Source organism: Phoxinus phoxinus (genome assembly GCF_949152265.1).
Source record: "Phoxinus phoxinus genome assembly, chromosome: 14".
Classification (NCBI taxonomy): domain Eukaryota; kingdom Metazoa; phylum Chordata; class Actinopteri; order Cypriniformes; family Leuciscidae; genus Phoxinus; species Phoxinus phoxinus.
In genome coordinates, this window is record NC_136889.1 from 2,455,321 (window position 1) to 2,471,224 (window position 15,904).

Sequence of the window (15,904 nt, forward strand, 5' to 3'; positions counted from 1 at the left end):
ATTCTTCTGAGGTGATGACAGAACCGTTGTTAACTTCCTATCGATGCTCATTCTGCCTTTCTTTAACCAGATTCTCAGTTTGAATCAGATCATCTGAATACCAAAAGTCGAAAGTTGCTATTGAACGGTCAAAGTTTAGAATAAATTCAATGTTTTTTTGAAAGTCGTCTCATGATCAACCTGATCAAAAAAGCAGTAAAATTGTGAAATATTGATCAAATGTAAAACAGCTGTTTTCAATGTGAATATATATATATATAGTAAAATGTAATTTATTCCTGTGATCAAAGCTGAATTTATCATCATTACTCCAGTCTTCAGAGTCACATGATCCTTCAGAAATCAGTATAATATCATGATCTGATGCTCAAGAAACATTTATGCTGTCAGACAACAGTTGTGCTGCTGCTTCATATTTGTGTGAAGACCGTGATACATTAACATTCAAAAGTTCGCATTAAAAAAATTATATTAAAATGTATAATTTTATTCTGGAAGGATGCATTAAATCATAAGTGACATTAAAAAATGTAAAGTTTTACTTCCATTTTTTTGGAAATGTCAATTCATCAAAGAATCCTAAAAAATTATGAAATTAGCAGAAACTGTTTTCAACATTTACTATTAAAATTGGAAACATTATTAATAAATGAGCACCTGTTATAATTGAGCAGCATATTATAGTGATTTCTGAAGGATCATGTGACACTGAAGACTGGAGTAATGATGCTGAAATTCAGCTTTGATCATAGGAATAAATTACATTTTAAAATTAGTTTAGTTATTTTAAATTGCACTAATGTTTCACAATATGTCTTTCATTGTATTTTGGACCAAATAAATATTTGCTTTATGATCATTGGATGTAGTATTGTGTAAAATGTGTGGGGATAACGTGTTGTGTTTCTGATTGACAGGTACATGTATGGCTTTGAGGACTACTGCACCTCCACTGGGATCTCGTTCCGCATGGATCTGCCGCTTAAAACGGGTGAGAAGACAAGTGGGAAGAGAGAGGAGAACACTGAGGAAGCCGTCAGCGGAGGAATCACTGTCTCTGTAAGCTCAGAAGAAGAACAGAAAACCCTCAAAGAACCAGAGACCTCCAACACACAGCATGTGCTCAAGGTACCAAAACATCATCTCAGGGCTTTTCTGCTACGGCATACTACCCATACTAATACTACTCGTACTACCCATACTAATACTACTCGTACTACCCATACTAATACTACTCATAATACCCATACTAATACTACTCATACTACCCATACTAATACTACTCATACTACCCATACTAATACTATTCATAATACCCATACTAATACTACTCATACCACCCATACTAATACTATTCATTATCATACTACCCATACTAATACTACCCATACTAATACTACTCATTATCATACTACTCATTATCATACTACTCATTATCATACTACCCATACTAATACTACTCATACTACCCATACTAATACTACTCATACTACCCATACTAATACTACTCATAATACCCATACTAATACTACTCATACTACCCATACTACCCATACTAATACTACCCATACTAATACTACTCATACTACCCATACTAATACTACTCATACTACCCATACTAATACTATTCATAATACCCATACTACCCATACTAATACTACCCATACTAATACTACTCATACTACCCATACTACCCATACTAATACTACCCATACTAATACTACTCATACTACCCATACTAATACTACTCATACTACCCATACTAATACTATTCATAATACCCATACTACCCATACTAATACTACCCATACTAATACTACTCATACTACCCATACTAATACTACCCATACTAATACTACTCATACTACCCATACTAATACTACCCATACTAATACTACTCATACTACCCATACTAATACTACTCATACTACCCATACTAATACTACTCATACTACCCATACTAATACTATTCATAATACCCATACTAATACTACTCATACCACCCATACTAATACTATTCATTATCATACTACCCATACTAATACTACCCATACTAATACTACTCATTATCATACTACTCATTATCATACTACTCATTATCATACTACCCATACTAATACTACTCATACTACCCATACTAATACTACTCATAATACCCATACTAATACTACTCATACTACCCATACTACCCATACTAATACTACCCATACTAATACTACTCATACTACCCATACTAATACTACTCATACTACCCATACTAATACTATTCATAATACCCATACTACCCATACTAATACTACTCATACTACCCATACTAATACTACCCATACTAATACTACTCATACTACCCATACTACCCATACTAATACTACCCATACTAATACTACTCATACTACCCATACTAATACTACTCATACTACCCATACTAATACTACTCATACTACCCATACTAATACTATTCATAATACCCATACTAATACTACTCATACTACCCATACTACCCATACTAATACTACCCATACTAATACTACTCATACTACCCATACTAATACTACTCATACTACCCATACTAATACTATTCATAATACCCATACTAATACTACTCATACCACCCATACTAATACTATTCATTATCATACTACCCATACTAATACTACCCATACTAATACTACTCATTATCATACTACTCATTATCATACTACCCATACTAATACTACTCATACTACCCATACTAATACTACCCATACTAATACTACTCATACTACCCATACTAATACTACCCATACTAATACTACCCATACTAATACTGCTCATTATCATACTACTCATTATCATGCTACTCATTATCATGCTACTCATTATCATGCTACTCATTATCATACTACTCATTATCATGCTACTCATTATCATACTACCCATACTAATACTACTCATACTACCCATACTAATACTACCCATACTAATACTACCCATACTAATACTATTCATTATCATACTACCCATACTAATACTACCCATACTAATTCTTTTCATACTTAAACTGCTCATACTACCCACACTCATACTACTCACACTCATACTAATCATACTACCCACACTACCACACTCATACTACCCATACTAATACTTTTCATACTTATACTGCTCATACTACCCACATTCGTACTACTCACACTCATACTAATCATACTACCCACACTACCACACTCATACTACCCATACTAATACTTTTCATACTTATACTGCTCATACTACCCACATTCGTACTACTCACACTCATACTAATCATACTACCCACACTACCACACTCATACTACCCATACTAATACTTTTCATACTTATACTGCTCATACTACCCACACTCATACTACTCACACTACCCACACTCATACTACCCATACTAATACTTTTCATACTTATACTGCTCATACTACCCACACTCATACTACCCACACTACCACACTCATACTACCCATACTAATACTTTTCATACTTATACTGCTCATACTACCCACACTCATACTACTCACACTACCCACACTCATACTACCCATACTAATACTTTTCATACTTATTGCTCATACTTATACTGCTCATACTCGTACATAATTCAGCTTTGATACAGGAATAAATTACATTTGACTAAATAATCACATTTCACAGTTTTTACTGTATTTTTTACTGTATAAATAAATCTTTTGATCAAATGTAAAGACTTTTTTATCAAAGTCGTGAGCAAAAATCACAATTACTCCCACCTTTTTACCTACTCCCTCACTAAAGTGATGCTAATCTGTAGCTGTGGAAGCATATGTAAAAAAAACATGTATGTATTTATTTACTTATTTGTTTTTATTGATCAATACTCCTGTTTTTTTATAACATGTTTCATTTAATAATTATCTAAAACATATTATCACCATGTTTTTAGCAACCTTATAGTGTGACTTAATACTTTTTCACTAGCTGCTGATAGGCAGTGTACAGTACATACTGTGCAGTAAACTAGTATTGACTTTGAAAGACTTTAAACAAACATCTGTGTATTTTGTCTCTCAGCAGGATTATCTGACCTCATGTTTATTTATAAGTCATGCTTTTTTCCCCCCCCCAAACACAAGCTGCTGAAACGAAAACACTAATGCATTTACAAATGTAGCTAAATCATAGTTTAATTAGGGTCAAATCCTATTAATTGCAAGATTATAATGGTGAGGGTGACGTGTTCTCTCTCCTCAGGAGGAGAAGACCGAGACCACGGCACCATGTGAAGATAAAGCGGATATCAGCAGTGTGAATGAGGAGGAGGAGGATGATGATGATGATGATAACCACGCTGATGAAGAGGAGAATGATATAAACGAAGAGGCCAAAGACTGCGGACCGACAGCGGAGAGTGACGTCGCGGAGAGCGTGAAGGAGGAGCCGTGTGAGGAACCCGACAGCAAAGATCTGTCAGGGTAGGTGTATCTTCATCTCTGAGCTTCAGTGCATGGCTCTGTGGTTCTCTGTGGAGAATCTCATGGGGAGAGAGAGAGAAAAACGGAGACAAAAACGAGATGTGCTTAGAGAATGATGCATGATAGGCGAAGCCGGAGAGAATTTGGGAGAAACGATCAAAAAGTGAGATCATGAAAGCACTTAATAATGGTGTTTTGTGGAAACATTTGACTGATTTTGATGCTGCTGTAGTTTCTCTCTGGTTGAGTCTCATGTCACTCGCCCGCTTATTGAAACTGCATGTTGGCCGAAGCGTGTGCCATTTTAGCTTGCTTTCTCTCTCTCACACACACACACCCTTTTTCCATCTTATCTTGAACCATCCCACATATCTCCAGCAAAAAAAGGCCTCCGTTCTTATTTTCGCTGCAATTTTTATTTTTCCCGTCTGTTGGAAATAAGAATATTTAAATGATCTGTGAATTTCATGTTATATATTTCATTAATTCTTGACTGTTATATCACCGCCAGCTGGTGATGGACTAAAGCTGAAGTTCAATTTCTTTCGATTTAATAAGTAATAAACTTAAATACCGCGATGTATTGTGTGTTTGTGAGCAGGCTACATAGTCAATTATGTCATCATACACCATCTTTCAAAAGTTTGGCCTCTGTTTATTTGATGAAAAATACTATACATTTTTTAAAAATATTATTAGAATTTCAAATAACTGGTTTCTATGTGAATATATAGTAAAATGTAATTTATTCCAGTGAGGAAAGCTGAATATTCAGCATCATTACTCCAGTCTTCAGTGTCACATGATCCTTCAGAAATCAGTTTAATATGATGATTTGATGCTCAAGAAACATTTATGATTATTATCAATGTTGAAAACAGTTGTGCTGCTTCATATTTTTGTGGATACATTCTGTAATGAATTGATCGTTTAAATGAATTTACAGAATTTATGTGAAACCGAAATTTTTGTAACATTTTCACTTTTGACAAATTAAATGCATCCTTGCTGAATAATAAAGCCTGTAGCTGATTATGAGTCGGCAGAAGTCAAGTTTGAATTATTCCGGCACCGTTTGTGTGGGAAAAAACGATCACTTCGGATCTGTGAGTTTTGGGTGTTAAGTTTGGTCTTGAACTCTTCAGGTGTGACTTTGAAGCTCAGTTGAGCGATGGACTGACTAGCTAAGCTCTCCCACTGCTTCCCAAGTGTTTCCCGATGCTTCCCACTCTCTCATATCATGCCTTTAGTGTTCTGCTGTGTCGTTGTGTGGATGAGAACAGACCATGATGCTGAGATCACGTCCAGCCTTGTGCCTGGGTAGGGTTGGGAATCGAGAAGCCGTTCTGTTCTGCAAAAAAAAAAAAGCTTTACGGTATTTTCATGACTTTATAATAATTGGTTCTTGCTCTCATAAGCAATAAGGAATTGCTCACTTCACTGTTTAGTCATGTTGAACTCAAAATTCTAAATGTCATCATTAATGAACGGAACGGAACTAAAAATGGAATCAGAATTGTTACATTTCAAACGATTCCCACCTCTACTAAACTTCAGTCCCTGAACTAAATCTGGTTGCATTGTCTCTAATTTGAAGCATTTGGATGCACATGTGTTTTTGAGATTAAACCGCCTAACTAATCTCCTTCACGTAGCAGTGATCTGATTATTTAGCTGGTTTTCATAGATGCTTTTTTGCTGCCGTCTCAACAGTCATCCTGCAGTGGTGGTTTTCCAATGATGCTTTTCCCCTTCAATTCTGTATTGAATCAATAACTATGTGGAACCAGGGTCCTGCCTAGCACCAGCTCAGTTGTTGCATCACTAGTTGAAGGTTGTCTGCTGCTAACTAACCAGGGTTGTGTCTCGGTTGACCTCTGTGGAGTGATTTCAGTGGTAGAGTTCAGTGTGCTAATACTGTCTAACGTGGCTTCCTCTCTGCTCTCTAACGTGATTGTGATTTGCCCCTTTGCTGAGCTTCGCTGTGCCCCTCTTGCTGCACTTTGACCCTTTCCCTGTCACACACACACACACACACACACATCTTGAACTCAAGTTCAAAGTCACATTTGAAATATCTTCTAGTTAGAAAGATCATTACTCGCCCTCGTGTTGGTCTAAACCTGTATGACTGTATTTCTCCAGTGAAACACTAAAGGAGACGTTTAGCAGAATGTTCATATAATGACCACAGGCTGTCAAGCTCCAAAAAAGATTACAACTTTTTTTTTTTTTACAGGTTTTTGTTGATTAGCACTGGTTAGTAGATGACATTACCGCACCATAATGGGGCAAATGCATCTTTCTCCAATCACTGCCATTTAAACATGGTTGTGTATTCTGGGGAAATCACTTTTTGCACGCAACATACAAATCACTTAATCTTTATATATATATATGTATGTATGTGTAGATGTTTTACATTTCAATATGTATTATATTTTACATATTTAAAAAAATAATTGTTATATATATGTATCAAATAAATGTAAGAATTGTCATTGATTCACTAGTATTAAGTGATTCATTTTTTTATTATATATTTTTAACATGTTTTATTTCAATTTATTGAATATATACTGTACATTTTTCATATTATACACAACAAAACATTATAAAAAAATATTAAAATAATGAATAGTTTTATTATAGTCAAACATACATATATATATATATATATATATATATATATATATATAATTATAATATGAAAAAATCGAATTAAATAAGTGTATATAAATTATATAACGTATACAAATAGCTGTAGAAGTTTCACTAGTATCCAATTTTTATCAAATTTATTTATATTCTGTATATTATAATTTTTTATATAGAACTTATATTAAAAAATAATTAAAATAAAATGAATAAAAAACAATTAATGGTTTTATATAAGTGAATTATCTACATTTATATATATATATATATATATATATATATATATATATATATATATATATATAAATTACATTATTATTTTTGGATATAATTTTTCCTCTGTCTGCTGTCTTTGACGATATAGCTCATGATAGTCAGGAGTGAAGGGTTTGAGACTGTCTTCTTTAAGTGCCGTTGACCGTCCAATCAGTGATGTCCTTTTCCTAGAGCTGTAGAGTCATTTGTCACATGACGCTGACGCTCACAGTTCAGGTTAAAAAGATGTCATTGTCCAGTTCCCAGGAGCAAAGATGCTGGTTGTGTATTTCCAGCACCAACTGCCTTTGAGATGAATGGCCATGCAGACGGATACTGTCTTTATCCAGACATTATAGATGTATTTGATATTCCAAGTTTTCCACGTATACAAGTTGGACTGCAGAGAGTTTAACAAAATAGTATGGCTTCAGAATACTTGGATTGGGCATGTTTATTTATTTCAGTCATTTTTGGAGCTTGACAGCAAATGCTTTCATTATATGGAAAGAGCAGCTTGAGATTCTTCAAATGGAAGGAGAAACACAGGTTTCATGAGGGTGAGTAAAATGATGTTCAGGTGTTTAAAACGAACCAGGCCGTTTTAGACCAGCTTCTTAATATATTCCAGGTTGAGGTTTCAGACAGCCGGCTGATGACCCCATAATGTCTTCCTCCGACGTTCAGGAGGAGTGTTAGACTTATCCGACAGGGAAAGATGAGGAAAACTCAGATTATCAGAAGCATTAGGCTGAGAAAGCGAGATTTCAGGGTGGGTTTTTTGGGGAGGGCGGTTGTGGGAAAAGCCTAGGGCCAGAAAACAGGAAGTACTGAATTGTCTTTCTTGCAGGGATGTCAGCAGTCAGGAGTGGGAGGAAGGGGAGGAGTTTGAGTGTTACCCTCCTGGGATGAAGGTGCAGGTGAGGTATGGGCGAGGCCGAAATCTGAAGACGTACGAAGCCACTGTCAAAGAGTCAGACCTGGAGGGGGGAGAGGTGCTCTACCTGGTGCACTACTGTGGCTGGAACGTCAGGTAAGGCAGGACCCTGGGAACTCATGCCTCATTTGTTTGCATTTGCCAAAAAAATGGTAGCCCCAAGCAGATTATAGTCCTGGAGTTAGAGAGGCTGGTGCATGTGGAGTTTTTGTAGGCCAAAACCTGGGAACGAGCATCTTAGCGCTTGCGAAGTCAGTCGATGGGTTTTCGAATGTGTTATAAGGTCTGTGGTGAACACAAGCTCTAGGTGTTTTATTCTGCATCTGGTGTCCGTGTGGGACTACAGATGTCGTCAGGGACGTTAAACGGCTCAACTACTCACGCTTTTTAAACTCAAACTTTCAGGGAAAATGTTTTTAAGGACAGACTGAAGGAGTTGGCGAAGCTTAATGGTGGTGAGGTTGAAGTTGTGCGACTGTGGTGTAGTTCGCTAATAGCTTTTTATTTGTGCAGATTGCATTTAGACTTCATTTGTTCATGTGTGAAGATTATCATGATGAACAAAATGTGTAACATGTTGGTCACAGTGCTTATAATCCAAAACCCAGTGGAAAAATATGTTTTTGTGGAGGGAACCAGGGTGAGGAGAACATACGGGTTGGCCTACAAAAATGCATCATGATGGCAACGCTCTATTGCAGTTTGATGGACACATTTTTTCTGTGGATGTGTGGAAATTTTTTTAAATCACAATGCAGTGGATGCAAATTAGTAGGAAATGTGTGATCCAGATTTCTGCCCATGCAAAGGTATTTATACAGATTATTTCACTGCTGTAATTGATGCAGTTCTGCTCACGGATATCTATTTTACTAATTAGTGCCTCAACTTTGAAAGATTTGATGCACTAATCTGGGAAACTTTGGTAGTTTTAGCAATTTGTGCTTGCAATGTGAAGCTGGTACTTTGTGAACAGCGTGCTTTCTAGTTTTGTGTGCAACATGCATCAGTTGGTGTGTGTGTGTTTGTTTGTGTGTGTGTGTGTGGCCCTGTTTACACCTGGTATTAAGATGTGCTTTGGTCGATAAATACAGGTGTAAACGGGTCTAAAGCGTTTCGAGCTTGTCCACTTTCAAACACTTCCAGAGGTAGTTGGAAACACATTCGACCGGATTGCTTTCGTAGTGTAAACGCTCATGTAAACGCCTGCTCTCTGACTACTGACCTAATGAGTAAACATTATAAAGTTTGGTTTGAAGATGAACTAAAACACACACTCAGTGTTCGGCTGGTCTTGCGGCTAAAACCAAAGCTGATGTTCTCCGTATGTTTTTCTGTTTTCTCCGCTCCGGTTCATGTGTAAATAATCTGAAGAAACCCATACATTTACCCTCTCCCATAGACCCTCCCCTGGAAGAAATCAGGACAGAAGTGGTTTGAAAGTGGAGGAAAGGTGGATTAAAACACCAGGTGTGAACGGGAATGTGTCTCCCTCATCTAGATTTGTGATCCGATCGATCAAAACGCATCTTAATACCAGCTGTAAACAAGAGCTGAGACTTGTCGTTCTGTGGAAATGGTTACAAAAACAGCCCCTAACACCGTGTCCTAACCAGACGCGATGCGATAAGATTCCAGCGACAAATAATTTGTATGTTCACACTAGACGCGGTGTGACTGCGAGATGTGTCAAAATCAATAAAAACAGCGTGTGGGCGTAGTCTCGCGGGGAGTGCACAGCCAATCAGAACAGCGTGTGGGCGGAGTCTCGCGGGGAGTGCACAGCCAATCAGAACAGCGTGTGGGCGGAGTCTCGCGGGGAGTGCACAGCCAATCAGAGCAGCATGTGGGTGGAGTCTCACGGCGAGTGCACAGCCAATCAGAACAGTGTGCGGGCAGAGTCTCACTGCGAGTGCACAGCCAATCAGAACAGTGTGTGGGCGGAGTCTCACGGCGAGTGCACAGCCAATCAGAACAGTGTGTGGGCGGAGTCTCACGGCGAGTGCACAGCCAATCAGAACAGTGTGTGGGCGTAGTCCTACACGAGTGCACAGCCAATCAAAAAAAAAAGTGTGTGGGCGGAGTGTCACGGCGAGTGCACAGCCAATCAGAACAGTGTGTGGGCGTAGTCTCACGGCGAGTGCACAGCCAATCAGAACAGTGTGTGGGCGGAGTGTCACAGCGAGTGCACAGCCAATCAGAACAGTGTGTGGGCGTAGTCTCACGGCGAGTGCACAGCCAGTCAGAACAGTGTGTGGGCGTAGTCTCACGGCGAGTGCACAGTCAGTCAGAACAGCGTGTGGGCGGAGTCTCGTGGCGAGGGCACAGCCAATCAGAACAGTGTGTGGGCGGAGTCTCGTGGCGAGTGCACAGTCAGTCAGAACAGCGTGTGGGCGGAGTCTCGTGGCGAGGGCACAGCCAATCAGAACAGCGTGTGGGCGGAGTCTCGTGGCGAGTGCACAGCCAATCAGAACAGTGTGTGGGCGGAGTCTCACGGCGAGTGCACAGCCAATCAGAACAGCGTGTGGGAGGAGTCTCACGGCGAGTGCACAGCCAATTAGAACAGCGTGTGGGCGGAGTCTCGTGGCGAGTGCCCAGCCAATCAGAACAGCGTGTGGGCGGAGTCTCACGGCGAGTGCACAGCCAATCAGAACAGTGTGTGGGCGGAGTCTCATGGCGAGTGCACAGCCAATCAGAACAGCGTGTGGGCGGAGTCTCGCGGTGAGTGCACGGCACCAGAGAGTAATCTCGCAAGAAAATGGATAAGTACATAATCAAATTCACAAATATTACACCATTTAAACATTATTAAAAATACATAGGCTACTGAGTTACTAAAACAATCTTTGTCAAAGAATACACTTGTTTGTTCACAGTTTGAACGTTCTTGTTTCCATTTGTTTAATCTCAAGATCTGAGGTAAATTATCCAGTGCTACAAAGCTGGAGCACTAAATGATATTTAAAGTCACATGACACGCTTTTAACATTAAATAAAGCACATAAACAGTGCTTGAGATTATCATTGCCACACTTTGTGTTTGTTGTTCCAGCGCGACGTCGCAGAAACATAGAAACCGTTTCTAAAATAGAATCGTCGCCGTCGCGGCTGGTTAGGAGAAAAACTCTGATTGACATGGAAAAGAGGCATTTATCGTGTGTCACGTGTAGTTAGGACACGGTGTTACTATTGCCTTTGAGGCAGTGGAAGAATGTTGGTTGATTTTAATATTTGCCACTTTACACTTGACTTTTTGGCTTCTTTTCTATGCCTGAGATTGATCAGAGACTAATGGAGTGTGAAGGTTACCCGTTAGCGTTCCCATTCATCTCAATGGCAGTTCTTCATCCGCCACATGAAACCCAACTACGCAATCTCCATGTTGCCATCTTTGCTCAGTTCTGGAGGTTTTTTCTTCGAGCTCTCATTGAAAGTGAATGATTTCTAGGGTGTTTTGCTTTTGCAGATTGTTGTCGGTGTGAATAACCCTTCAGACTAGGACAGAGACCAATTATCAAGTTCTACTTCTCAGATTTGTGTCCGGTTTATTTGTGTCGTGTGGATATTTCTGATTTGTACAAGCACTGAGACTTGAAGCTAATTTCTTGCTGCTGACAAAAATAGAGCAGGACCTTCTGAACATTATGCCCATTTACATGGACACTTTTTGTTTCAATCGGAATGAAACTTTCCAGGTTCGGTTTTCAATCCGATCAAGTGTTTATATGTCCTCTCCATCGGATTAGAAATGGTTTAAACCACCACTTGCGATCCGAATGAAATTTAAATTTGTTCTGTCTGACGTGGCTTCATGTGATTTTATTTATTTTTTATTTATTTAATTTTTTTGACTGTGCTACCAGTCCGATTACAAACAGATTATTGGGGTCCATGTAAATGCAGCTAATATTTTATGTATACAGTGTGTTTGTTCTCTTAATAGTGACTTTATATGTTGGAATTGTGTGACTTGTACAATGTAATTTCTCATTATTTGGACATTGCATTTCATTATTGCAACAAGACGCAGTTTTGGAGGCGTATTAATTAGTAAATGTTGACCAACTGTTTCTCTTAACAGGTATGACGAGTGGGTCAAAGCCGATAAGATTGTCAGACCAGCCAATAAGAACGTCCCTAAAATAAAGCACCGCAAAAAAATAAAGGTACAGTCAAGAAGATTTTCTGCTTTTTTTCTTATGAAATCAAGTCATGCGGGTTGAACACACTACCGTTGTGGGTCATTAAATATAATAAAAAATAAATACAGTAATATTGTGAAATATTACAATTCATAATAACGTGTGCATGTGTGTGTGTGTGATTCCTAAGACTAGTGAATATACAGTAAAATGTAATTTATTCCTGTAATCAAAGCTGAATTTTCAGCATCATTACTCCAGTCTTCAGTGTCACATGATCCTTCAGAAATCAGTATAATATGATGATCTGATGCTCAAGAAACATTTATGATTATAATCAATGTTGAAAACAGTTGTGTTGCATCATATTTTTGTGGAAACCGTGATTATTTTCTGATGAATAGAAAGTTCAAAAGAACAGCATTTATTTTGAAATAGACTTTTGTAACATTATAAATGTATTTTCTGTCACTTTTGATAAATTTATAGCATCCTTGCTGAAAAAAAGTATGAATTTCTTACTTTAAAAAAATGGTACTGACCTCAGAATTGTGAACGGCAGTGTGTTCCTCATGTATATTCATATTTATAGGGGCTGCAATCTTAATTTGCTCTCTTTGTTTAATGACAGAATAAAGCAGAGCGAGAAAGAGACCGAATAGAGAGACTGACGGACAGAGAGGACTTTCCTTTACCTAGAAATCGCATCAATCGGTTGTCCAAATCGAACTCTGGCAGTGATGTCTTCTCCAAGATGGAGGATTGTGGTGATGAACTAAACCAGCAGACGCCGCCCGTCAAGCCCATCGAGATCACATCTATTCTCAACGGCCTCCCAGGTACCTTTACATTCACAGTAATTATGAGTCGTATATTTTTTTAAAGGTAAATTGTGCAATTTTTCTGTTCTAAAAACTCACTGTAAGTGAACCATTGGTCCTGATGGGTGACACAGTGATTTGGTGTGACCTTCAAAAACATTGAATTTAGCAGCCTGACATCTGTGTGTACAGACAATGGCAGAAGGTATAGTAGTGTGGAGCGTCTGGGAAACATCTTTGGAAAAAGTAATTGTTCCATTTTGTGCAACTAGTGTCTGAGAAATAGCACACTTCACCTGTAATGCTGCGTTCACACCAAACGTGAATAGAGTGTCTGGCACGAGTGATTTCAATGTAAAGTCAATGTAAAAATTTACAAGCAGTTTGCGCGAATGAGGCGAATTGAGCGTCTGGCGCGATACGCGCGAGTGGTGCTTTGTGCATTCACGCGTTTGACGCGAATTCACGTCTGAAGCCCGAGTTGAAATTTTTTTACTTTGGCCACAATTCGCGCCGCGTTAACCAATCAGGAGCCTGCTTGCTGCTGTCACGTGGTGAAGTGACGTGATAAACGGGGGCAGGCCCGCTTTTCAGTTTATAATTTTGAATGTTTGGCCTCTATAACTTATTTTATATGTTTTGCCTCAATACATTATTTTGTAATATGACTAAATGCCTGCGTAAAAGAAGGAATGATATGTTCAGATGTTAACTATGAATGTGACACTGAACACTTGCAGTCATACATTATGAAGAAAAACTCACATAATTAAAGAAGTCGTTTGACCACGTCATAACGAGTCATTAATGTACATGTTTAATCTTACATGTTTCATATAATTGAACCGAAGCTATAGATTGTGAATTTAAACATTTCTCGTTTACCAGCGGCAAACGTCAGGAGGACTAGCCGAGGTCAGGCTGCTCCAGGCGGGTTACATGAGCGCTGAGCGCCCGGTGATCGCCTGGATCTCACAACTCCGAAACGTCAGATCAAATGTTTTAAATAGGCGATATCTTTATAAATAAACCACAGATTTGAGCTTTAAACAACTACATTCTCGACTGAACAACTCTTAAAACTACATTTCGTGACACAATAACAGTAGTATTTTAAAATTTCGTGGCCCTTTCTTGCAAACACACCACCGCTTAGCACTTGCCTCTCCCAGAAGAAGCTGATTTCGCCTCTGACGCGCGTCAATTTCGCTTCAAACGCTAATGCATTCAAAATGTTCAAGCGTCAAACTAGACGCAAATTTGACGCTATATTCGCGTTTGGTGTGAACGCAGCATAAAGGGGATGTCTAATGCGACTTCATGCATTCTGACTTATGGATTTTCATGCTAAACATGGCCAAAGTAAAAAAAAAATGACTTATGATGGAGTCTTTCCATGCCAATTACAATCCTTCAGGATTCTGAAAGTTTTTTTCGAGTATGGCCCTCTATGACATCTGTTTCCCATAGGCTCGGAAAGCTCCACAGATGACAGTGAACGAGAAGAAGACGATGACGCTGATCACGAGGAAGAGGATCATCCGGGAGGACGAGTGAGTCTTCGGAAAGGAGGTCCTCCAGAGCGCTCGCTTACACCACAGCACTGGGAAACCGGAAGCCCGTCTGAAGGCTTCAAAGCTCCCACGGTTATCGACGAGGAACCCACCGTCCAGGAAAGCCCAGAATCGGGCAAGAGGAAGAGCCCGTTTGAGGTCGACGTGGAAGGATCCGGCGGAAGAAGAAAAAAAGCAGATTCGAAAAGCCCGGCTAAAGGCAAAACTAGAAGCAGTAGAGGGAGCGATTGGCTACCAAGTAGTTCGCCGAAAAAGTTGGAAGAACGAGGTCCGTTGGAGGATCGAGGCGTAAGCAGTTCTGAAGACGAAGCAACTGAACTTCAACCCAAGGAAATACCAAAAGGGCATCCGAAAACCAAGAGCTCGCCTTCGAAGAAATACAACGGCGTCAAGGAGAAGAATAAAAGCGGGTGTTCAGGATTCTGGGAAATCCCAGAGAAAAGAGCCAAAATATCCACAGGGATCGATGACCGGTCGCCCAGCTCTCGTACCAAAGGCCAGAAGGACGTTTGGTCCAGCATTCAAGTTCAATGGCCCAAGAAGATTTTAAAAGATCTGTTTTCAGACTCTGACACTGAGGCGGCGAACTCTCCTCCTCCTCCTGCAGGAACCGTGTCAGACGAGCCGAGCACCGAACCGGCCCGGGACAACGACGAAGAGGAGATCGCAGAGGAGAAGCTGCAGGAGAATCCCAGCAGTGGCACCAACTCGGTCCTCAACACGCCTCCGACGACTCCCGAGTCTCCCGCCGTAGCCGAAGGTCCCGCCGAGGTTCTGCCCGAGGTCCGCGTGCCTTCGCCGCCCGCCAGTCCTCAACACGCCTCTTTACCCGAAGGACCCCTGATGGAGGAGCGGGCCGGGGGACGCAGCGAGTCCGACAGCAGCACAGTGGAGGTGGAGAGTTTAGGAGGAGAGATCCCGGAGATCCATCGGGAAGAGGAGGCGGGATCCCCTTCCAAGGCCTTCGACGGAAACCTGTCCTGCAACAGTAACAGCAACTGCAGTCTGACGCTCAGCAACAGCAGCCAGCTGGAGAGCGAGCAGAAAGCCAAAGGTA

The 15,904-nt window shown here is 39.7% G+C and overlaps 1 protein-coding gene across 3 annotated transcripts in view; it reads left to right on the top strand.

Annotated features, from left to right (window-relative positions):
- Positions 1 to 15,904, top strand: part of arid4b (AT-rich interaction domain 4B) — a 91,783-nt gene that overhangs the window by 67,331 nt on the left and 8,548 nt on the right. For 2 of the 3 annotated variants that reach the window (XM_079636295.1, XM_079636296.1), the window contains exons 15-20: positions 918 to 1,128; positions 4,240 to 4,460; positions 8,224 to 8,406; positions 12,392 to 12,476; positions 13,084 to 13,291; positions 14,744 to 15,901. In XM_079636295.1, the coding sequence (XP_079492421.1) occupies positions 918 to 1,128; positions 4,240 to 4,460; positions 8,224 to 8,406; positions 12,392 to 12,476; positions 13,084 to 13,291; positions 14,744 to 15,901 (2,066 nt within the window). The remainder of the gene's footprint in view (positions 1 to 917; positions 1,129 to 4,239; positions 4,461 to 8,223; positions 8,407 to 12,391; positions 12,477 to 13,083; positions 13,292 to 14,743; positions 15,902 to 15,904) is intronic. The other variant, XM_079636297.1, reaches the window with a different exon arrangement.